Here is a 25,760-nt window from a genome sequence, read left to right on the forward strand (position 1 = left end):
ATCAAATTCCCAGTTTATTCTGATGAGCCAAAGAGGGAGAACATGTGGTTTTCCTTAGTTATGTAGGGTCTGAGGTTGGTGAGGGGTACCAGGGGCAGGGCAGGGGGCAAGTGACCATAGAGAAGAGAGGAACAGGACACCAAGCCCCAATGCCACTGGGGAAACAGGGAAAGGGGATGCCGTGGGGTGGGTGATGGACCTGTGAAACCCAGGGAGAACATTGCACAGTGTCTGCAAGGATCCATGGGGGAAAGCCTTTGTTACACCTGGGGCATCTTCAATCTTCACTTTTCCAGGGTAGGGCAGTTGGAAATTCCTTTAATTGGCACGAGGGGCTCCACAATCAGCTTTGCATCACACCCAGCAGGTATTGCCCCCTTCTCCCATTCTTCACCATTCTCAAGCGTTTTGCTGGTTTTGTCATCAGACAGGAACAGTGTAAAGAGTTAGGGTTAATGATTCTTACAGCAAACTGCTTTTGTAAGAAGTACTGAAGAATCTGAGAGTTTGTGTGATTTGAACCAGGCTTAGGAAGTGAAAAATAAAGTCTGCTGCTGAGAACAACTGCCTGCTTTTCAGAAATCAGCTCTTTCTTTCTCATTACTGGTTTATAGTATTGTGATGCTGTGCAGCCTTTAAAAGTCTTCTTTGCTTATTTGGTCCAACTGTGACTCATTTTAATGCTTATCTATTTTCTAATAATACTTAGCACAAGAGGTGTCCTTTCCTTTTTTTTTTCCCCCTCAGGATGTGCTGTCTTTTTCTTTTCTTTTTCCTTCTTCCAGTAAGGAAAACACCATTTCCTCCAGCGCAAATGAGTAATGGTGTTGCAGGTCAGTTCAGACTTTTATATTGCCACTTGTTTACATGAAAGTGATCTGTTCTTCTGAAAATCCGTAATTTTCATGGAAACCGTGCATTAATTTCAAACTCACCCCGTTCACAGTGCAGGAATGTATTTTCCCTACATTTTTCCTAAGGTTGGAAATCACAGTTGATTTTTCTGCTGTGCCTCTAATTTACTAGAAAATCAGTTTTGCTGCTGAAGTCCATCAGTGCCCGTGTGGCTGCTGCATTCCATGTTCTGCCACCTGGCCCCTTCTCCCTGCCAAACTTTGGATTTCTTGGGTCTTTGGTCTTTATCTTTGCTATTTCTGAAGCAAATCCCTGAAACATTTTTTCTCTCCCCCCCCAGACTTCTTCTGCCTTGCTATTTTTTCCCCTCTTCATAAAAATAAATTGCAGAGCTGATCTGGCTGTTGCATATCTGCCCAACTACTGTCCCATACCAAGGAATAAAATTTCCAGCCCTTCGTGCCTATTCCTACAGCTCAGCTGGCTGCATGCTTTGATTTTTCATTACAGGGCCCTTTTAGAACAGATTTAGAAGGGTTTTATCAAGTGATGATGGGTTAAGTTTTATATTTTATACAATGCAGGAAAATGTTTTCAAATAGTAACTTAGCGAATAAAATGATGCTTTCAGTCATTGGATGGTTTTTCTTTGGCAGTGGGAGATGTGGATTTGTTGGTTGGTATTTTCTGGGTAACAGTAAATAATGGCTTCTTCCCATAGACTCAGTAATATTTTAATTTTGGTGATTCAGTCTTTAATATAAATACAGTAAAGTGACAGGCTTCATGCCCTTAATATTTAGGGCTTTTAGTCATCCTTAGAATTAATTCTGGTTTCTGCAGAAGCATTCATTATTAAAGAAAACACACACTCAGATATTTAATTACTTGGATTTCTTTTTTTTTAACACATTCTAGGAACACCTGCAGATCCTAATAAAGCCAGTGAGGATCTCAGACCCTAAAAACTGCTTAAATTTTTACAGTAACATGGGAGGAGGGGATGGATTAGGGTGGAGGGCAGGGTACTGTGAAGATTCTTGGTGTATATTTTCAGATGTCTTACTGTATTTTTAGCTGGTGGGTATGTTTGGTGTCATTCATTTTAGGCAGTAAGACCATCTATTCCATGCTGCTCAAATTTCTGGATTTTCTGTAAAACACAGTGGAATTTTCTTGTGGCGCTGATGCAGAGTTGGCTGATTCTCAGCTGTGAAAGAAATACTTATGTTGATTATCTTTGCTTCACTGTTTTCTTTAGATTTCAAGAGGTTGTGCTTAACATTTCAAAATTAGTTAGAGGACTCCTTTCAGACTGCTAAATTATACCTACAGAAGGCTGCAAAGTGAGCTCTGCGTGCCTGCCTCAACTTAGCTGCTCTTGATGGCACTGCAAATAAATTATATATGTAAGCAAATTATTTTGAAAGCAGTAGTTTTTAAATTGGGACAAGGCTTCTCTGTGTGTTCATACAGCTCGTGCTGTAGCTGGTTAACAGGTGAATTTGAACCTCTTCCAAATTTGGTGTCAAGTTTTCAGTCAAGAACAATGCACAAATTCTCCTTTCTGCCCTCTGCAAAGAGGAAGGAAGGGGGAAAAAAAACCCCAAATCTATTTCAGTACTTTCTCAGAAGTTTACTTGTACAAATTTCTCTTTTTCTATGAAAACTATACTGTAAAATTCTTGAGGAATGCTTGAATAATTGTGCTTTTTTTTAGTGAATCCTATAGATTATTGAGAAGGATCTGTCTGGACTCTTTACAAAACAGTCATTTAAAAATAACTAAAATATTTAAAACAATAAAGTATGTAACAAATGGCAGCTCAAAATTTTGAGTAACTGTAATATATTTTTGAATCAACATGAGATTAAGAGATGCTTTTGCATGTTTATGCAGGGTGGCATTTTTGGGCAACATTTTTTCCTTCACCCTCAGTTCTCTCCAAGGTCTGTCCTGACCCGAGAGCCCAACTCTGCTTCACACAGCCAACACAGACATCCCCAGAGTGAAGAACTTTGCCTTCTAGTCAGTTCTTTTGTTCTCTGTGGTCTTGTAATTACATTTTGTTAAATGCAGTTCTCTCCACTGTTGTGGTGCAGAGGAGTTTGAAGGCAGGGAACTGTGCATGTGCTGCAGCTCCTGTACGCTGCGAGGAGAACAATGTCTCTTATCTTTTTCCGTTATCTCCGCTTGCCTCACTTTTTTGGGGGGTTGGTTGCCACCTCAGGAACACATTGCTGCCAAATGAATGTAGTGAAGATCACAGAAATCGAGCTGGAGGCTTCGGGGTGACTTGTTTCACTTGTAAATGAAAATATTCCGCCGTACTCTGAGGTGTTGTTTTGTTCCAGAGAAATCAGCACACCGGATCGAACTAACTTCATTGCTCTTCGAGTGCACTTTATTACAGACATTCTGACTCGGGTGTGTTCTTAGGGGTTTTGTTTAAAATTAGGGATGAATTTGGGTGCATCAAATGATCCAAAGTGAGCGTTTGCCTCTGTTGACAGTGCTGGAGCTGTGAGCTGTGCTGTGCTGAGGTGCCCTGGGAGGCAGGAGCTGCTGCTGGGGTTTGTGTGTGACCCCCCAAAGGAGCAGCAAGGTGGCTGCCCTTGAGCCATGAACCTCCTGGGCTAATCTGAGTGGCATCCTGGAGAGTTCTGCCGCAGCACTCAAGGCAGCAGCACAAACTGATGTGACTGATGGTATTTGTGGATTATATCAACATCAGTGGATTATCTGCAGCAGCAGCAGGAGGAGGAGGGCTGGAAACAAGAATGAATAACATACTAAACAACTAACTACCAGTGCCTAATGAACAGGAAAAGTAGGAGAATTACAAACTGGAGGGTTTCACAGTTGTTGTATACTTGACATCCTTTTGGTAATTTCTGTAAGAAAGATTGGGAGAACCTAATGGAGGGATGACAGTGAATATTAGGCAATTTTCTGGAGGACAGAAATCATTTTGAGCAGGGAGTTGAAGTATTTGTTACAGCTGGGTTTAGTTAACAGAAGGTGAATTGGGTTTACCATTGGGGGTGGTAATGTCAGGCACAGCTCTTGGTGTCTTGCAAATGAAGAATTTCTGAGCAATGTAATTTGTTTCAGCAAGAATTGGTTTGCTCAAGTGTTTTACTGGTAGCCAAAGGGAGTGAATATTTACAGGAAAAGGCAGGGAGAGGAATTTTATCTTATAATCAAACCCCACCACTGTATTAAGAACCAGTTTGCTTAAAAGGTGGCATTACTGGACAGCATTGCAGAGAGCTTGAGGTTTTGACTCAAAATAGGTTTGGCAGCACTGAGTAAGAGCCTCGTGTGTGTGTTTGTCTGCCAAGCGCAGTATTGAAACGATGGGAGCGTGTTTCTTTGTCATTTAGCCCTCTTGCAGAGAGCAGAAAGATCTTAACCAAAAATTACAAGACATTTTGATCCAGAAACTCCCTGCAGCAGCTAAATTGTTGTCTTGCTGTTCATATTTAATGTTATCCTTGGCTCTAGAAATAAGAATTTAAGTGACTTGAGTATCCTGCATACGTGTTTTTGACATCTTCGGTAGAAGGTGTCGTTCCAAGAGTAGTTTCTTCCTAAATAAAAAAATAATTCTGTAACTTTCATGTGTGCACTGTTTCTAGGTGTAGTTATCATAGGCCTAAATTATTTAAACCATAAAGCAGCATCTTGCAGGAAATTTCTATTCCTATGATTTTTTTTTTAACCGTATAAATATTTCAAGTCTATGCAAAAGACAAACCTTGTATAAAAATACTATATCACCCATGAGTAGGAGAAGTTATTAAAGGTAGGCACAGGCTGAGTAATGAAATGGGGACATCAGGTTCCTCAGAATAGCCTGTTACTAAGGGATGCTGAATCCAAGGTAAAAACTCCTGTTTCTTCTCATTTCTAGGTTTTTTCAGGCCTATTTAACTATGCCTTGAATATATCCAATCTGATGTTGATGATGGTAGTTACTGTGGATAATGATCAGCTGTTGCAGCAAAAGGATGCACTCAGATTTTTAATTTAGGAAGCAGAATGCTGATTTTTTTATAAAGTTGGCCAGCAAGCAGAAACCAAGATGATGGCAGTCTTGGATGTCACTTTAGTCTTCTCTCTGCTTTCCCAGGGATCAGCAATAGTACTTGGAGACTTGAGTGGTTTGGTCAGCATTACCTTTTTCAGCCTTTATATTTCCATAATAGTTCATAAACCTGCAAATAATGGTCTGCTCTGAGCTGAGCCAAAAATGAGTAATTTCCTTTTTTCTCCACAGTACCTCAGAACTAGTCTGTAAGATTCTCCCCAGTGGAAGAATGAGACATGTAATATACTGGAACCAGGACTCATAAGAGAACCAAAATTAAATTAGAATAACCCTAAAAATTCTGGTTTGATTTTTTTTTCCTGCATGTGCAGAGTAGTCCCTTCATCCTTCATCTGCCCAGTTGCCATTTTAATGAGCTTTTAGGTGTTTATTAGAAGATGGGCCATTAACTTGCATCTGTTTTCCACTCCAGGAAATTGGCTATTATTATCTGTTTTCTTCCTAAATTATTGGCTATTCCCTGTATGAGACTTTGCCCCCTTAGATACGGTATTAAATCTGGTCTTGATGCAGGCAGAGTCATCTTGTGCCTGCTCTGTTTTCCTGCTGTTGCTGCAAACAAATGTGAAGAATCTTTCCAAAAAGAAAAATCCTCAAGGATCCTTCATTAGGTGTACTCCTGGGAATTGGTAATAGATACTTGAATATCATTCATTTTAGGAGCAGGATTTTGATGCCTATTAAAATCAAGGTGCACGCTAAATATTTACCCTGTTTGTTTGGAAATGTGTGTTCCTTGGAGCAGAGCTTCTCGTGCAGAGGAAATGCACAGCTCACCAGAGCACCAGAGTGATGCTGCACAGGGGTATCAGGGTTTCCACTGAATTGAGACCTTCATTTCCCAATTCCCAAATGAGGCTGTGCAGGCCCTTGGCTGGCCTCGTGCAGCAGCAGATGGTACAGCAAGAAAAGCTCGTGAGTTCTGGGGGCCAAGGCTCGCAGCAAGCAGGGAGAAGGAGGAAAAAAAAAAAGAAAAAAAAAAAAAAAAAAAAGGAAATGTTAATTTAGGAACTCAAAAAAAAATCCCCTGATAAAGAGAAGGGAGAAATGCCAACGGGAAGAAACAATAGTGTTGCTCTAAAAAGTGGTGTTCTAAGCTCAGACCTAGGACTGAAGCTGTCCTGATCTCATCTGTGCAAAGTCTGTAAAATCCAATTACTCTGATAACTGGAATTTAAATAACTAGAAACTTTATGTCTAGTCTTGTCTTGCTTTTAGCTTTCTTTACAGTGGGAAAAAGTGTCCAAGTCAGTGATAAGGAACCATTTTATTTGGGGAGGAGTTTGAAACACCACCCAAGAATGATGTCATTCCTGACACTGTTCATATCCTGATTGGAAATCTGCAATGGTGAAAGAAAGAAGTATGTATTAGGAATTCTGTATCTTTATAAACCTATTAGGCATTGTTTTAGGTGTTTTAAAACGAGTCTTGGCATATAGAGCAGCTTACTGGGTTTAGAGAAGACTGATCTGCTTTTTAACTGCAAAAAAATATATATAAATCATTGCTCAGTGCATCTGGTAAAGTGATAGTGCTCAGATTTTAGGCTTCAGTGCCTTTTTTTTTTTTTTTTTTTTTAATGTATTTAAAATGGAAAAGGTACCTGAGGTCTTCGCAGGTAAAATCCAACACCATACTTTAAAACATTAAAGGAGAAAAGACTTGGAAGCATCTGAAAAGGAAGTGGATTGTTAGAGTTGCTTGAGAATTTCTTTTGCTGTCTGTTTAGGTAATCATAATTAAAAAATGCCTGAATGATCTTAATAACACATGATTCAACTGACAAGCACTAATTGCTCTCTATCAGGCCAAGAGAAGATGAATGTTGTCAAGAAAACCACAAGTCAGACAAGCTGATTCTCTTCTAGTCTGACACCATGTTCCCATGTACAAACCAGTTTTTACTGGAGTCTTTCCAACATCAAAAGAAAATCCTTGCCTTCCCATTAATTTTTGTTGCTGGCAGGCTCGAGCTGTTTGTGACGAGTTACTTTCGTTACTATTGCTGGGCTGCTCATGCACAGGGTTGTGCAAAGGCAAAAATGTAAACAGGTTTCTCAACTTCTCCTTATCTTTGTAGTTAAACTGGGCACATTCTTACACTGAAATATAAAGCATTAGGGATAAAAAAAATCAAACCACTTTTTGTTTTTTTTTTTTTGATTGTCAGTGCAATCTTTTTCTTTTTTTTTTTTTCCTTGCCCTGCAATGTGCAGTGCACTGGGCCAGGTATGATAGCATTCTTTTCCTTCAAAGATCTTTTTTGGAGACAACCTATGCAAATGATGTCGTTGCAGTGAAAAATCCCAGTTTTGTATAGCAGATGCTATCTGGCAGGATTTCCTGCTAGGTGATGTGTATCTAGTGCCATTTTTTTCTTTTGTTTTAAAGATGCCTTTTTTTGTCTGTGCTCTAGTCAAATGAAAACCTTCTCTTTTGTTGCTTGACTTTACTGTATTTCTTGATTTAGATACAAGCAGTAGGAGATAATCCACATTGTTTCATACTTTCCATTTATATTTGGACATGGGTTGCTTCATGGTGGTGTAAGGGCATGGGTCACTTGGGCAACCATCTACCCAGATAAATCTACTGACCTTTCCTGTAAACAGGGCTTAAACAACAGTGCCTGCTTTAAATTCTCACTTAGTCACTCCAGTGTTAATTTTGAAGGGAGATTGTGTTATGTTTTAATGTAGGTGTGAGACTCTTAAAAAAAAAAATAAAAGAAACCCTGGGATCTTTCTGTAAACAGAATATCTCTTTTAACCAGATATTTTAAGTTGAATCATTAAACCTCTCCCCAGAGCTCAGTACTGCCAATTCATCTTTTAATTAGTTTTTCTGAGGAAGAGGGATATTGACTTGGTTGTGAATGCACCCTGCTCTCTGCAAGGACTTGAACTCAATCCACTTTCTGGTTTTATGGAGAAGAGCAGAAATCAGCTCCTTAAAACTTCACTGTAATTCTCAAACTTTGGTTCTTAAACTGTCAGTTTTCAGTCTTAGGAACACTTCCCTGCCATATCTGAGGACTGTTTTAGCTATTTGGTGGCCACCTTTAACATGTCTGGAGACAGGCAGTCTTAAAAGGACTTTGTGCAAGTGGAAACCGGGAATTGTCACTCAAATTTGGCACTTTAAAAAGAATCCCCTGTCAGCATCTTGGTGCTAAAGCTGGAACCAGAGTGTAATGAACACCTTTTCCTTACCAGATTTGTTTGCTGGTAACAAATCCGCCCTTGCTGAAGGGTAATGTTGAAGTGCAGAGGGAAGGATGGCTGATGAACATGTGAAGGGAGCACTGAGCATTCCTGACTTGTTTTCCAGCAAGTCCCAGTCCCCCCTCTTTGCAGGGTCACCCTTATAGATATTGTTCCCCAGAGCTTGGCTCACTGACAGTAGAAATAAGTAAATAAATCAGAGTAGAGAGGCAAGACCGTGAACTGACAGTGGGTTGATTTGTCATTTCAAATCTCCTGAAAACAAAAAAGTACCTGTGTTTCTGTGTCAAAACTATTATCAAATCTAGCTGAAATTATAATAATCCCTGACAGTTTAACAACATCACGGGTTATAAAAAGCATCATGGTAAGTTCCTTTTCTCAATTTTTGCATGTGATGGGGGAACAGCAAATTCCCTTTTTCCTCAAATGGTGCCCAGTGCTGCACACCCAGGGATGAGGGGACGTTTCCAAATTGGAGGGCAGAGCCCCGTGCTGTCAGCTGGAGTTGATCCTTTCAGGGCAGCAACAGGAGAGGATTTGTTTGTTCCTACTTCAGAGTTTTCTGCAGGAAATAATGAGAACCCTAGAGTCTGTCCTGCAATGACAAAATCCTTTGCTTCTGTAGAAAAGTGAACAACTATTTAAAAAAGGAACAGGGGGGAGGAGGAGGGATTAGCTTGGAGACTATAACTGTGTTACCTGAAAAGCACCAGCCAGTCATGGGATATTCTGAAAATAGCCGTGATCAAATCTAGTTTCAATTTTTCACAGTGGTTTAGAAAGGATAATTCTGGCATGCATTTGAGTAAAATTATATTTAAAATAACATTGCTCCAGCACCTTCCACTGTACAGAACAGAGCAGTGTCGGGGTACCTGTAATATCAGAGTTCTTATATTTTGTGATGGTAATTTTTTGCAGTGGGTTATTTAAGAAATAATTTGGCAGTTTGTTCATGGACTTTATAGAAAGTCTTAAAGGCAGGTATCAAGCTGCTCCTCAGGAGCAGATCTCCCTCCTGGGCTCTGGTGGGCTGAGCAGTGGGTGACCCCAGTCACGTTTGATCATAGCCGTGATCAAATCTAGTTTCATTGTTTCACATTGGTTTAGATGGGATAGTTCTGGTGTGTGTTTGAGTAAAATATATTTAAAATAATATTGCTCTGGCATCTTCCACTGTACAGAACAGAGCAGTGTCGGGGTACCTGTAATATCAGAGTTCTTATATTTTGTGATAGTAATTTTTTGCAGTGGGTTATTTAAGAAATAATTTGGCAGTTTATTCATGGACTTTTTAGAGAGTCCATCCCCTTGGATATTTGTCCTAAAGGCAGGTATCAAGCTGCTCTCCAGGAGCACATCTCCCCACCGTGCTCTGCTGGGCTGAGCAGTGTTTGTCCCCAGTCACGGCCACGGAGAGGGGACATCCTTGGTTCTCATGAAGAGATTCTGAGTGATCAGAAAAATCCATATGGAGGGTGCTGGCGGCTCTGGGCTGTGTCAGTGACATGGTGTCCCTCAGCCCAGGACAGCAGCCCTGCAGGTGCTGAGGTGTCAGTGTGTACCTTTGGTGCCCAATCTGTGTGTGATGAGCGTGTTGTTTGGCACGGCACAGCCAGGCAGGAGCGTGCCAAGCAGTGATAAGCAGTGCCATCTAGGGTTGAGCCTGGCCAGGAGCTCATCCTCGGAGCCCTGGCTGAGCACTCAGCCCCAGCCCAGTTCTGGAAGGTGTCCAAGGGCAGAGTGTGTCATTACTCACACAGAAATACGGTTTTCTTTAGATGATAATACGTATTTTAAAAGTACTGAGCAGCACGCCCTGAATCTTAACAAGAACTTCTAATCCTCCTGTTATATCCAAAATACATACCTGTGCCAGGGGGACTTAAAGGTTGTTTTTGCTGGGTCTGGGATGTTAAAGGTTGTTTTTGCTGGGTCTGGGATGTTACGTGAAGTCTGGGGTGTTCTGTGGTGTGTAGGGAGGGGATGAAGCATTTGGGTTGTTCTTTAGAACCAGAGGATGTTGTCTTCTGGCTGCTGCCTGTGGGAGAACTTCTGCTTGAGGAAAAGTTACTGCCTGTATTTGAAGAGGAATGATGGAGTGTGATGATCCAGTTGAGCAGAGCTGCCCACGCCAGATGAGTTACCCAAAATCACTGAGTATCCTGTCTGGATCTTGATGGCACTGCAAACCTTATCTTTTTCAGAGGTGGGATTGGAATTCAAAATTTCATCCTTTCCATGGGGCAACATGTTTGAAGTTCAGAGCAGCAGAGTCCTCTCACAGCACAGTCATGTTTATGCCATGCATCTCCTTTCCTCCTGCTTTGCAGCTGAGGCATTCCTTAGGGGCAAAGTCTGTGGAAAAGTCAACTGCAAAACTGACCCAGAAGGAAAAAAAAAATTTGTTTTACAGATGAGGTTTGTGTGTAGCTTTGGGGGAACCCATTAAAGTTGGCAGCAGATGCTCTGGTCTTGTCAGCACCATCCAGAAAGACCGTGTGGTTTAGGCCTGGGATTGCAGTTCTCCACAAACACCCACATTATTTTAGGGTAAGGAGCTGAGGAAGGTGCCAATGGTGAAGTTCTGGCCTGTCCTTCTGTGCCCAAACTGCCCATTTCTGGTGCTTGCTGGGGACACTTGAGCAGAGCCTTTGCACAAAGCTGTGGAGGGCAAAGCTGCCCCAGCCCTCAATCCCACATCCACACACAAAATGTTTCTCTCTTCAGGCAAACTCAGGAGCCAGTTCCCCTCTGCTGGGGGTGCCTGTGGGCAGGCTTAGGTTTGCATTAATTTTCAGCAATGTTTAAGTTCAAATGACTCTTAAGTTACAACACCAAAATCCTACTTCAGTGGACAGACACAATTTGCTTCCCAAAATGCTGAGCAGTCTGGGCCACCTTCTGTTGCCAAGTTAGAGCAGGATGTACGATGGCCTGTGGATTTTATTTTTCTTGGTTTTTTTCTACTGGGAGGTTTTTCTGGGTGGGAAACCTTCCCTGTGGGGCAGGAATGTAGTGAGTTTATGTGGGGAGAGGGGCTGGAGGAATAGAGCCACATCTGTCAGGTGCAGCTTGTGCTCCACAATTCTTGTGAATTCTGTGGGCTTGAAGGGCCCCTTCTGACCTATATAATACCCACCCTTTGTTCAACTTTCAGTTCATATTGAAAATTATTCATTTTCCAAGGAATTTACTTGCCTTTTGGTTGTGTGCTTTAGCCAGGGGGGTTGACAGTGAGCTCAACCTACTTAAAAGGTAGTTATTTTAGAGATGCCCTCCACCCCACCCCAAAGCAGCAAACGTGGGTTGCCTTGGCCTTCCAGATCCCTGCTTCTTTCTGTTGGAATTTCTCTATTTGCTAGCTTCAGGCTTGCTGATTTCCTTATTTATTTAAATTTTTTTAACCCTTCAATTTTTTCCCCTCTGAAAAGAACTGGTATAAACTTCTTCAGCGTGTTCTTTCTTGGCTCTCCTGATCAAATGACTAAAAGCTGGAGTGGGAAGAATGTCTGGCCTTCAAGTCTGTGATCTGCTGATTCATAGATAAATATCCTATAAAATACATAGTTGAGCTGCTCTAAGTTTAGGGCTGAATATTCTTTCATGATCTGTTTGGGAAAGCAGCCACAACTTGAGTCAGAGTTTCCAGTTCAGTGTGTCTTGGTTCCAGTATGATTAAGTTCATCAGGCTGACTGAAAGTGAAGTCCTGGTTCTTGCTCCTGCATGCTGAACTCATCCAAGTGCCCTTACCCTGTTTGGAGAGCCAGGTGAGCCAGCCTTGATGTCCCCCAGGCAAAGCTGCATCACTGTGGGGCTCAAACAGAAATATTTGTGATCCTGGAGCATTTGAAACTCATCCTTGCAGGGGCCCAATTAGATAAATTAGGCCTGGATTCAAAGTATTCAAAAGAAAAGTCTGTCTGTCAAATTGTTTAAGAGTACGGGCAGAGAAAAGCCCAAAAATTCTTTCCCCTCCCTTTTTTTTTCCCTGCCCCCAAAAGGGAAGTTTGGAGAGGAACTGGTCTGTGAAGTGTTTAGTTTTCTGTGGTGAAGAAAATAAATGTTTTTGTAAAATTTGCACTTGTAGGGGAAGAGAGAAAAGAGAATAATGAAGATGAGTGCTGAATACAGTGATATGCGGTCCCTGCTTGTTTTTTTGTGGAAAAAGAAATTATGTAGCAAAATAAATTATGTACAGTCTGAGAAGCACTTGTTTTCTTTCTTGATCTTGTTAAAGCATTTCTTAACACAATGGCTTTTTTTCTCAAGTATTAGCATTAATTACTGAAAATGTTAATAGGTTTTGTGGATTGTACAAGTGGGAAGACTAGCAACAACCTGATATTTCAAAAGAAAATAATATTCCATCCTCCAGATTCAAAGATAATTCAGGAAAGTAATAAAAGCTTGTGAAATCACATAGAAGAAAGCTTTATGTCACTTCACTCCTTCATCAGATAGAAAGCAAATACCTCATTTCATTGGCCAAAACTCTGTGTCTTGGAAATGACCCTGTAAATTTTATTTTGCAAGTCCCTGACTTCCGTGCATTTGAGTGGTCTCTTTGCTGCCCTCCTGGAGCAGAAATCTCACACCCTCTGGGTCCTGGGGCATTCTGGCACTTGGGGCTGCTGCTTCCTGCAGCACCAGCCACCACTCTGTAAATCACACACTGCAGGGCTTCATTAAAAATTTGGAGAACCATCTTATGACTGGGCTGATGATCTCATTTTATCCATACATGGTACTTATTAAATAAATACCTTTGAAGCATAGGAAACCGTCTGGGAACTGACTTGTGTTTCTTCCTCTGCTCTGTTATCTTAATTTGATTGGTAGGACAGAAGGCCCGAAAATATTTTCTAAGGGAAATATACATTGGAAATAAAGCAGTGCTATTCTTAGCTCTCTTTGCAAACTTCCTACTTTTCTTTTTCCCTTTTCCCTTGTGGCTTTGCTGTTCTTCAGGTGCTTTAACTTTGCATGTACTCTGATTTCCCCCGAGGGAAGGATTTGGTGAAGTCCTGAGCACGTTTCAGACCCGACTCCAAGGCAACAGGAGGTTTTCCAAGAACTAATTCTGCCCGTTTCTGTGAGAGTCCTTGTCAGCACATTTTTTTTTGCTGTAATGAAACGGTGAATAAACCCGAGTATTTTTGGTAACAGTGGTACACCACACCTCCAGGGAGCCTGTCCTTTTAGAATGGGTGTGCTTGGAGACCCAGGAATTGCACATCTTGTGCCTGTTTGTGCTTCAGTCATGAGGAAGTGTTTGTGCCAACAGGCTGGGACAGAAGCTCTTGGGAGTGAGCTCTTATTGTTTCACCAGGAAAAAGACTCAGCCTCTCACCTTCTGTTGTTATTAGTTGGAAGGCTGTGAAACCTCACTGAAGGTGTCATCTCCTTTGGTTTGGGCTCCTTTGGAGGAGAGGCCCTGCCATTGTGGGCACAGTGGATGGGAGGAATCTCCAGTGAGATGTCCTGCCTGAGAAGGACCTGTCACCCATTCTGTGTACTTGTCCTTGCAGAGCACTGGGGCTCCCCACAGAGGAGGTTCCCCCACTGTGACCTCTCGGTGCTGTACCAGCTTGGCAGTGGAAGTGCCCCTTCTGAGCATCCCAGAGAAGGATTTTGGCTGTTCCTCCTTAACTCAGACCCTCCCAGTTCAGATTGTGTCACTCTTTGCTTTAGCTGTTAGTTGAGCTCTTATGACGTGAGCTCTTAGTTGCTAGGCCTTGTAGAAGGCCCCTGTGTTAGTAAAGTCAACAAGTGCTTTGCACAAGGACGTTACTACTCATCTAAAGCTTAATTTTTACATATTGCTGTTGTTACCTGTACAGAGCCAGCCTCTGTATTTGTCAGAGAGAGCAGCAGCTGGAAAACTCCTGAGGAAGAGGAGGAGGAGGAACCAACCATCCAGCATTTAGCCCAGCGTTGTTGCACATTGTGTTCTGGACTTCCCAAATTGGATTGAACGTTTTGATTGAAAAGATTGTCAGCACTATGCAAATGAGAGGGAGAAGTGAAAGTGCATCTCGTGCAAGTAATTCCTATGTATATAATTTGCCATAAAAATTTATATTGCAGTCCTTAAAACCTTCAGAGATTTATTCTGTCTAGGGAAAGGTGATTTATATGGTATTAAAACACTTTTTATGTTCCAGTCCTTTAGATTTAATGTTTATTGCCTATAAAAATGAAATCTTCCTGTGGATATTTAAAAGTTTTGGTACTGTGTGAAATATATATTCAGCTTAGAATCTGAAATGCTTTAGAGATGCAGTAAATAAGTGATGGAGTGTTACCTCAGGTTCACCAGCCTCGGCAGTCCAGCCTTACTCCAGGGCTGAATCCATTATGAAGGTGGCATTCTGCTTACCTTAGACATATGGTAAAGGAGAGCGTGTAATGACAGAAGTAATGTGTAATTTTGTCATTTTGTTTTGGCTGACTATTTAGGGCACTTTGTATATTTGGTTTTTTTGACTGATGTGCGTAGTCAGTATAAAAACGCAGCAGTGGCTTTATTCCTTACCCACAAAGGGCTGGATTAAAGCACAAGATTAGGGCACACTGCAGGAGTGTCAAAGGGAGGAAAGGCATTTTGCATCATTTCTCTAAATATCCTCTGCTCGTGGTAATGGGGGAGCAGGACTGGCAGTGCAGGGCTGCTGCAGTCCCTGTGGATAGCTGGGCAAGGAGGAGTCCAGTTCTCATCTAACTCTTGGTGATTTTTGCTATCTCTGGTATTGTCTGGGCAGAGACACAGAAGGAACTGTACTGCCTTGAAAGCACAGCTCCCACCCTCACCCTCTCCCCTTTTATCATGGACAGTTTTTCAGAGCATAATCTCTCTGTCTAGAAATGTATCAAATACAAAACATGGAGGCTAGAGGAGCAGATCAAGTGAGGCTTTACACAAAAATAGGAAAGTGTGTGTAGGTGGTTGTTTTGCCTTGTAGCTTCTGTAATGGTGGTGCCCTGGAGAAGTGACTGAGGTAACACGCTTTGCTTCTTCCCAAACGTTTCCCAGCGTTTCAAGGTCCATCCCACAGCAAACCTGAGCCAGTTCAGCCCTAAACAGTGTCCTGTGAGAGAGATGGAGGAAAGGCTTGGGGGATTTTTCTCCTGCAGCTGCAGGTGGATCAGTGCACATGGAGCACAGAGAGGAAAGGTTGATTTACAGTCAGGTAACTCACACACCCAGAGATGATGTGTGGAACCAGCGTTCAGGGCTCAGCAGCAGTGCCTGGTGTACATCAACCAGCAGCCAGCTATCCCTTCCCAAAGTGCTGTTTTCTAGCAGGAACCTGGCATTCCTGTGGGTTCCCCTGCAGCCCCAAGCCCTGGTCCCCGGCGTTCTCACACCTCTGCCTCCTCCCCGTGTGGGAAGAGACGGGATGCAACTGGGATGTCGCAACGCCAAGCAGCCAAGGGGATGGCAGCAGTTCAAGGAGAGCTCTGCTGAAACTTCCCAGGGCTGTAAGTGTCTGTGCCCTGGCACGTGAAAGCCAAGGAAGCGTTGGAGTAGCAGCAAAAGTCAGGGATGTAAATGCAGCACTTGATGCTGCATGTTCAGCAAAGGTGTTTTGTTTGGTGTTTAGAGGCGAAGCCAGCCAGGTGTCCTCAGGTCTGAGTGGGACAGACATGAAAATACCAAAGAAGTATCAGAATAAAACCTTTGTTCAGAAAATAGACAACCAACCAACCTCCCAACAAAACCTAATGCACCTCTCCTCTCTGTTTTTATTCTGGCTGCAGGAGAACTTTGGGCAGCCAGAATCATATTCTAAATGTCTTTTTGCTGGGTGTTGTGAAAGAAGTGCCGATAGGGTTGAGAAATACGATTTAGCTAAACTTAAATGAAAAACAAAAGCTGAAAAAACCTCTCAGGCATTAGCTGGTGTTTATTGGTCTTGATTCCCTCATAGTCCAGGTTTACATCTCTAACCTGAGGTGACTGCTGCATTTCAGGCTTTCTCTTCCCCCACTGCTGGTTCTGTGGATCCTGAGAATTTTCTGCAAGGTGATCTCAGCCATCTGCTTTGGGTGCCTGTCCATAATGCAAAAATTAAACTCTGAGATTTTTGGTGCCCTGAAATCTGAAAATCCTTATGAGGTTTTTAGGCTCTCTGGGATGCTGCTGTTCGAGCAGATGTCTGCAGATGTCTTTGTGTAGAAAAAAAAATTACTGTTTTATTTAGATTATCCTTTGTACTTATCACCCAGATACACTTCCAAAACCCAGCTCTGGCGGTCTGATAATTCCATGGTTTTGTGGAGTTTCATATTCGTTCACTTGCTGCTTTTGCAGTAAGCTTAGTAGCTACTGTACACCCAGAAATGAGTCTTCTTTTAAATACATAGGTGTTCTTTTTTTCATCTTTTCCTAATCATAAAAGATCTAAACTGAGCAAGAAAGAAAATCAGTTTCAAAGTGAAACCTCTGTTGTTTGATACAACGTGTAGCATGTTGTCTCATCTCAAAAAAGGCATTTTTGGATCGGTTTCATATTGTCAGTCCTGGGGCTTTAGAGTGTTCCATCAGTTTTCTCAGCAGAAGTGTTTGCTGGCATTTGGATGAGGGTGTCCAACCTCTTGTCTGCATATATGAAAGCTAAAATCTGGCTTCTCTTCAAGAGTGTCTAGATAAAGGATGAGGTACTAGAGGCAGTGAATCTGAGAGAGTAGCTCAGAGGTAATCCAGCTATTTATTTGTGGTTTGCTGAAAAAGCACATGGGGACAGAGCATGGCAACAGCAACTTCAGGCTCTTCACTAAAAACCTGCTCTAGGTCACAAGTTCAGTACTGGTTTGGGGTCAAAAATGTGTTTCTGATTAAATCCATAATATAGACAGGAAATTGTTCACGAGGACCTGACGTTTGTTCCTAAAGGACTCTGATAATCCTAGAGTCATAAAACACTTGGCTTGGAAGGCACCTTGAAGATCAGCTACTTGGTTTCAGCCACAGCAAAAGAGAAGGGAGGTTATTTCCATTTTATCAGAAAGTGGGTGCTCTTTATTTCAGTTTTCATACAGGAGAGAGAGATGTGTGTGCGTTTATATATAGACTGAAAATCGCTATATGACAGAGTGCCTGGGAAAGACACAAACATAAATGATTTCTTGGTAACGAGATCTCTCGTGTCCCTGGTACATCATCTACCTCCCCAAACTGTCGGGAAGCAAAAATTACTGTATTGGAGATAACTGTATTTGTAGTTTCTTTCTGAGCGTGGGGAGGGAATGAAGTAATCTGTTCCATCAGCTTGTAAAACTGAGCTAATTAACAGACAATCAGCGCTGATTGAGACAGCTGCATTCTTTACTGCGGGATTGTAAACACAGAGGCTTCACAGAATTGTTTTTACTGCCCTAAAGTGCAAGAAATTGAAATTGTATTTGATAGCCAAAATTAAGGACTTTTTAGTGCCAGTGTATCATAGCGAGGTTGACAGTGCCACCGCAGCTAAATCTGTTGTTTTCATTCTAGGGTGATTTGTTACAGTGAATAGTGGAGGAATTCTGTAAATTGTCAGCAAACAGATTTTTTTTTTCTGGTTAAAAAAGGGGTTTAGCTATCCTGTCTACCTTAGTTGTGATCATGGAGCAAGTAGATGTTGGCTGTCCATGGCTTGGTGCCTCTTTGGAGGCATCTCCTGATTGGAAATGCAAGATTTGCAGTGTTTAGAAAACTATTTTATAAATGCCTTTCATAACACATCACTTCTGGAAGGTCTTTAAATATTTCCTGATGTACAGTTTGGGGTATGCTATTGGAAATGTTGGTTTAAAAACAGTCAGTCCATGTTAAAAATACAGAGAATAGTCCTTGTGGCTCTGAACCAGCACCATTATTAGCATGAAGCATGTTAGTTTTTGTTAAATGCAGTTCTGGCTGCTGTCAACTCCAATCCAGCCTCCTTGTGACTGTACATCAGCTAATTTTACTTCATGAGTCAATTCTGCTATTTTCCTTTTCATGTCACAGAAAATGAGCTTAACTAAGTACTGCAATATGTTGTTGGGAAACACCTAGAAAAGGCATTCTGCATTCCACCGCCTCTGCCTCTTGATTTCACTGCGGCGTCAAGTGGGGTTGGTATCTGGTTATCCAGATTAAATGTATAAAAACCTGTAAAAAAATCTCTGAAGGGCTTCAAAATCTGGTCTTCTCACTAATTGTCCAGAATATGTCACATTTGCTATTGGCATTAAATGCCAGATATACATTTCTCATCGAGTGTTGTCATGCCAAACTGAGTCAGTGTTTGGGACTTGGATCAGAAAGGATACTAAAATGCCTAAATGGGGCTTTTTAGTAGTAGGAAAAGCCTAAATAAAGAAATTGTTGCTTTCTTGTTTCCTATTTATATCTATAATTTTTTAGAAAACATCCAGCAATTGCATTCACAGGCAGCTTCTCAAAAAAAGCTGTATTTTTGCCATCATGGGAAACTGCCTAAACCTCACAGCAATGCCCAGAAAGTCAACAAACTCAGACCAAGGGAGGAAGCATGTTAGTCAGGAGTCAAGGACCGTTCCCTGGAAACCCTCTGCCAAATACTCTTCCTGCTTAAATTGTTTATCAAACAGCAATTTCATTTGCCAGTAATTTTCTTCTGATCTTGTTTTTGTTACAACTTGATTTCTTAACACGAGTTCCCCATCCAGCTTCCTCCGTGTCCCTGTCCTGTGCCCGCTGCTCCGTGGGGAGCAAAGACCTCCAGTGAAGGGAAAAATCAGAATTTAAATGTGTCCCTGGATCAGTAAAAGGGGAGGTGAAATTGGGCCTGTTAGAAGGGGGCCACTGGACAGCGTTCCCATTATATATTTTATAGGTTTTCCCTAGTGCACATGCCTGTGGCTTAGGATTTTAAACTTAAAACAACAAAAAATTCCAAGTTATGCCTAGCCCCATCTTTCCGAGCCAAATTTGTCATGGTAGGATAGTTTATTCATCCATTATCCCATTTCTGCAATGCCCAAAAACATGAGAAGGGAGCAAAACACGAGGTGATTAGTTCAAGTCCATGGTAATTTTTTCCCATCCCTGAAGGAATTACTTCGTTGAAATGTGGTTTTAAAAGTATTTTTAGGTTGCTTTTTCAGTGTGTATTTGGACTTTTGTTGGTAAATATTTTATATCCCAATGTTAGGAAACAGCTGAAGGAGCTTTGAGATTGGAAATTGCATTTGTAGACTGAAGGATTATTGAATGGTGGCTGGGATGGACTCGGTCTATAATGGTTAACCTTGTTAAAAAAATTAAAATTAATAACACATTTCATCAAAGAAAAATCGTGAATTTTTGTTCTAGAACAGAGCATAGTTAGGAGCTGGGAGAAGTTAACTAAAAGCTGAACAATGAGTTCATTTTCATTTCGAATAAAAATAAAAAGCTTGAGGGTTTTTTTGGTTTGTTTTTTTTTTTTTTTTCCAAACAGCAAGTTCCCAGAACTCACACTGAAACACACCTGTGTGTGTATATATATTATTGATTTATTGGTGGCAACCTGTACAGCAAGTTATAAATCCTGGTCTGTGTTACAGGACGTGTCTTGCTTAAAGCCTGGTCATGCTTCATTTACCAGCACAGCTTAGGCTGGAAACAGGAGTAACTCAATACTGTAAATGATGTAACAGAGCTTAGGTAAAGACTTGAACTTTCTGATATTTAAACCACTCTTCTAAGACTACCTTTTGCCTTTGATCTGTGGTCAAAAGAATTATTTGATGTAGCTCATGAATCTGATGTTTCTTGGAAGTAAGACATTTGCTGAAGGTGTGTTATTACAAAATGGCAGCGTGATCCCCTTCCACCTGAGCATGGGCCGCTGCCTTTGGGCTTCAGACAAATCCAAGAGTAGAGCATTCACTAGTTTGTACTTATTTATCAGTTAATTGCCTTTTCTTTTGTGTTTTTCCAACACAAGGGCCAAGATTCCTTTTAAAATCGTCTACCAGAATTTTCATTTGTGGGTCATGGGTGCTGTGCATCTCCTGGCTCCTAGTTTGCTGGGATCAGAAATGTGGTTGAGCTGCTGGTTTTCCCTCAGTGAAAACCCTTTTCTCTGTTCCCTGTCACCCGTGTGTGTGGAGGGCTGAGGAGGGGACAGGGGACATTCCTCCTGTCCTTACTGGCTGTGACAGAATGGAGGGGATGGGAAGGGCAGCCTGATGATCTCCACACTGGGTTTTCATGTTCTCTGTGCCACTTCACCAGGGGGTAATTGTCTGCTGCGCTGTGCTCAGAGCTGTGGTCACTATGGTCACTGTGGTCACTATGGTCACTGTGGTCACTATGGTCACTATGGTCACTATGGTCACTATGGTCAGCTGGCTTTGTGCTTTGGGCAGCCTTTGATCAACCAGTGAGACAGGAGGTCAGGCAGATGGACTTGACACTAGCCCAGGCAAGGGCTGTGCAAGCAGCAGAGAGTTTCCTTTGCTTTCCCATCATTTATTTCCTTTGGCAGAAGATTATGCAGCTTGAATCCCCACCACTGTGTAGCTGCCCTGAAAGTCACAAATACTAAGCTGAGGCTTTTTTTTTTTATTATTTCTTTCACAGTGATTAACCAGCAACTACACGATGAACTTAATTTTCTCTGTGAAAGCCAGCCCAGGGCAGCTGAGCGGGCGCTCACAGGCTGTATGGTGATTTTACAGCGCAGCCAGCGGATGGTGGAGAGCAGATTGCTCCAAGCTGCAGCAGCCCTCAGCGCTTCCCACTGTCCCCTCGCTACAGCCATCTGAAATCCTCCCTTCTGGGAAGCCTCGCTGCAGCGACACTTCAATTAACTCATTACTTTTTGGCTTTTCCTGCTGTGGGTACCGAACTCTTGGGTTTAAGCGGAGGAGTGTGAAGAAGCTGGTGCGGGGTGAAGCTGTGGGCAGCTCCTGGCCGGCGATGTGCTGTGCTTACAGAACCAGCTCTCCCTGCCCCAGCAAACACTCACTCCTTGGGGAAATTGGTGTCCTTCCAAAGCGTGATGAGGCGCGATGAGAGCCCAAGCAGGGTGTTAAGGGCTGGTGGGGTGGTTTGCTGGCAGAGTGCGGCCGTGTCAGCCCGGGCGGCGGGCTCGGGTGAGGCGATGGAGCTGCTGGCGGCACACTGGGGCTCCTGAGGGAGAGCAGCCCGGGAGAGGGGGACACGGAGAGCAGGAGTGTGCTGGCTCCGGAAAATCCGCCCTGAAAGTGGGTTTTGGGTCAGGGTGAATGCTGTAGGGCTGAGGTGAGGGTGGGTCAGGCGGGAACAAAGGGATTAGTCTGGGGTAAAAACTCAGGAGCAGGAGGAGGAGAGAAGCTTTGGGGTGAAGGCTGAGGTGCTGTGAGTGAAGCCCGAGCCTTATTTCTGGAGAGAGGTCATGAGGCATTAATTTTGAAGAATTAAGGGCTTTAGTTAAACTAGATATTGCTGAGGTAAGACTTCCCTTTGCTAACTGGATATTGTTGAGGTAAACTTCCCTTTGTGAACAGAAGCCGGATTTAAGGAACTGATAAATCAGGAGGCCTGTCAACTTAATCAATAGACTCCAAGAACACAATGTGATCATAAATCAGAGTCTTGAGAAAACAGGATCCAGGTGTCACCAACACTAAAAGGTTAAAAAGTCAAAGTGAGGAAGACCCATCTTACTTCATCATTTTGAGACCCCACCCCATAAGAAGGACCACCGACCCATTTCAAAGGACAAACTACACATGCTTAATTGCTTTTTGGCTAATTACCATACGAGTGGGGAATGGGATGGACAGAGTTATGAATATGCATTTGTGGTTTGGGTGTTCAACACTTTTGTACATAAAAAGACCCTGTGAGCATCTGTGAATTGTGTGTGTGTATTTGGGAGCCATCCTGTTGTAATAAACATCCACTTTCTAACTTCAGACTGTTAGAGAGTCTTTGTCTGTTAGAGCTGGATATTGGTATTAGATCAATACCCATATTTTTTTAATAAATCAGAGCACATCACCTACCTGGTGCCACTGTGAGCTGGGCTGGAGACCCTCAGGCCTTGTGCAGCCATTCTGCACCTGGCTTTGAGCAGGGTGGAAAGAGGGAGTAAATAATGCTGGAGGAAGAAAAACTACCTTTTGACACAAATAGGCAGTGTCTCATTATTTTCTTGAGTGATAGAAAAGGCTTGTTCAAGTCGAGACCTTTGGCATTGGATACTCTCCAGTTCTTTGCATGTTCTAAAAAAGTTTTGAATTCAAGGTGTAGAAGAAAAGACAGGAATAATCATCTTGGCTCTGGCACTGCCAAGCTTTTCCCCTCACAGTGATTTTGTTGCTGGCATCAATATTTGTGTGGCTTCTTTCTGCTGATTGCAGCTCCTTTTGAAAAGCCAGTGCTACCTTTTGCCCTCTTGCAAGATAGTTTGCTTACACTTTGTGGCCCTGGCTGTTCTTGTTGTGAGCAGACAAAGCCACAACACCCTTTCTTTTTTACATTTTCTTTTTTTTTTTAGTAGTCTGCTAATTAAGATAATTTTATTGATGGCTCCATTGGCACCTCTGTTCTTGCTCTCTTTGTTTTATGCGGTGACCACCACACACGTTGACTCCCTGTCCCAAAAGCATTGTGTGGAGCCCTAAATTTGTTCCAGTTAAAACTTGTTTAAAAACTTATTTGGAGTCAAATTACTTCAGTATGCGGAAATAAAATGGGTTTATTGAAATTTTCTAATTCTACATGTGAAAGGTATTTGCATCAGTTTGCCAAGTGGCAAAATGCTTCCTAAGAAATGTGTTCTAATGCTTGTGGGTTCTTACTATTTTTTTCCCTTCCTCTGGGAGTGTAAATTACAGGTATTCTGGTCTTTGTTATTTGTTCAGCAGTCACTGCAGAGTTGTAAGATGGGATCTTGGTTCTTGAGATGTTGTGCTCTTGTTGAACTGTCTGGTCTTTCCTTTTGCTTGTTTTAGAAGGGGGCTTTACAGCAAGGCTGACACAAACTCTGCTCACAGAATCCTTACAAAGTTTTACTTTTCTAAGCACTTTCAGCTTAGAACTGGGGCTGCCTTTTACAGTCAAAACAGACATTAATAAAAATTCCCAATGTCAGCTCTGTGGTTTCTCCCCCAGTCATAATCATGAGCTTTATCAGGTGAACGTGGCTTTGTTTTTCCAGAGGAACACACCAAGCTTGCAAATTTATAATTTCTGAAATATTTCTGAAATACTTACATAATCTGTACACTGGCTTCTGGAGAGGTGCAAATGATGAGGGTTTGAGACTAAAGGGTGCATTTCCTCATGGAGCAGTCAGGAAAATGTAAAATTTCCCCAAGGCAAGTGTGGAGAGTTGTGTAAGAAATTTCTACACTGGTGTCATCCTGGCACCAGGAAATTTTCCTTTAATAGGATATTAGAAATTGCATGAAGCTACACTGAGAGCTTTGATAGATTTGACAAATGCAATCCTGTGAGAGGATGAAAACAAAAACGAAACTTCCAAAAATCTCCATTCAGCAGCAGATGATCAGTAGACTGAGGAACTGATTGAACTGGTGATTAAGGGAAATACCTGAGATACACAGAAACAGGATTTCGGGGGAAGTGGTTAATGCTACATTTACTGGTAAAAAATTCCTAATCTACATGAAGTTGTAGTTTGTGTCAGTCCTTGTAATAAGTAAAATTGGGTTTATGGTGAATCACAGAATCATTAAGACTGGAAAAGGTCTCTAGGATCATCAAATCCAACCTGTGACTGATCTCTCTACCTTGACAACTAAACCAGAGCACTGAGTGACACATCCAGTTGTTTCTTGAACCTTTCAGGGATGGGAACTCCACCACCTCCCTGGGCTGCCCATTCCAATGCTTTGAGCACCTTTTCAATGAAAAAAATTCTTCTTGGCGGCCTCCTAATCTCTGCAGCCATGCTTGTGAATTATTAAAAAATATGGACATTGATCTAATACCAATATCCAACTATGGCAGACAAAGACTCTCTAACAGTCTGAAGTTAGAAAGTGGATGTTTATTACAACAGGATAGCTCCCAAATACACACACACAATTCACAGATGCTCACAGGGTCTTTTTATGTACAGGAGTATTGAATACCCAAAACACAAATGCATATTCAGAACTCTGTCCATCCCATTCCCTGCTTCTTTTTTCAGTCAAAAAGCAATTAAGCATGTGTAGTTTGTTCTTTGAAATGGGTCGGTGGTCCTTCTTATGGGGTGGGGTCTCAAAATGATGAAGTAAGATGGGTCTTCCTCACTTTGACTTTTTAACCTTTTGGTGTTGTGTGACAGCTGAATCCTGTTTTTCCAGGACTGTTTGATTTATGATTGTATTGTATTCTTGGAGTCTATTGATTAGTCAGAAAACACAAACATAAGTTGACAGGCCTCCTGATTTATCAGTGCCTTAAATTTGGCTTCTGTTAACAAAGGCAAGTTTATCTATCTTACCTCAGCAATATCTAGTTTAACTAAAGTCCTTAATTCTTCAAAATTAATGTCTCACTTAAGGCTTTCAAAAGGCACACCTTAGGCTTTAGACCTTACATCCACGTCTGGAAGCCTACCAGGAAATAATCAGTTTGTTTTCAAGTTGTGATATGTATTTCTTGCTCCACTGTAGGAGCTGTGTGGTAAATGCAGCAAGGATTAAACATTTAAATATGGGAGAATTACAAAAGTTTGGGTTACAGTTATGTCACAGTACTTATAGATGGTTATTGCAGGTTTTTGTAACTTCTTCCACGTGAGCCATGGGAATACTGGTTCGAAGCAGGGACTGAGGACTAGTTATAGTTGCTGGAGCAGCTTTGGGGGGAATTGGGATGCTGAAGTGTGGTGGTTTCTTTGGTTGTGAAATGCCCATGGCAGGGCAGTGGCCAGTAACTGTTGGAAGCAGATGAGGGAATAGAAACTTCATAAATAACCAAGAAAGTACAATTTCTTTCCAAAACCGTTCCCCTAAGTGAGTAATTTTTAGGACTCAGCTTTGAGAGCAGCCACCCAGCAGCTCCCAGGCACAGAAGGGGCTGACTTGAATCTTCTTATTATGGAAAGGAGGGGCCTTGTTGTGCTGAACTGGTCAGTGGTGCAGACCTGCTGCTGGGTGATTATCAAAGAACGCATCTGGTAGGCAAAGACATGTCAGCCCTAAAGGAAAACAACCTTGAAACTCGCCTGCAGTGAGCCTGCAGCTTCGGGATTACTAATGGCAAGGCTGGTGCCAAGAAGGGGGATTCCAGTGCCCCCATCCTCACTCCAGCTGTTTGCCCACCTCCCTGTGGGAATGGTGCAGCTCCAGGTGGGCACAGCTGGGCCCTGAGCAGGGAGAAGTCAGGAAGGGAAGGATGGGATGTTCTCAGCAGGCTCCCTCTGCTCTGGTGGGTCTCACACAGCCATGTCACCGTGGGGTGACAGAGGCACGATGAACAAGGGAGTCTAAAAGGGTCTGGAAGTATTTGAGAGAACATAAATTCACTTCAAGGTGATTGTTGTTACACTGGATAGTGGATTGACCTTCCTAGTTTTAGGGGGGTTTTTTATTTATTTCTATACTGCCTGAAAGAAA

At 42.2% G+C, this 25,760-nt stretch overlaps 1 protein-coding gene across 7 annotated transcripts in view; it reads left to right on the top strand.

Moving 5' to 3' along the window:
* The window catches only part of CUX1 (cut like homeobox 1), a 274,071-nt gene that overhangs the window by 22,773 nt on the left and 225,538 nt on the right, over positions 1-25,760 (top strand). Inside the window, exon 1 of one of the 7 annotated variants that reach the window (XM_066333206.1) lies at positions 22,664-23,024. The exons of the other annotated variants lie outside the window; for them this stretch is intronic. Coding sequence (XP_066189303.1) covers positions 22,947-23,024 — 78 coding nt within the window. The 5' untranslated portion in view covers positions 22,664-22,946. Of the gene's footprint in view, positions 1-22,663; positions 23,025-25,760 lie in introns of those variants that run through there. 7 annotated transcript variants of the gene reach the window in all.

Source organism: Sylvia atricapilla, chromosome 20 (assembly GCF_009819655.1).
Source record: "Sylvia atricapilla isolate bSylAtr1 chromosome 20, bSylAtr1.pri, whole genome shotgun sequence".
Taxonomy (NCBI): domain Eukaryota; kingdom Metazoa; phylum Chordata; class Aves; order Passeriformes; family Sylviidae; genus Sylvia; species Sylvia atricapilla.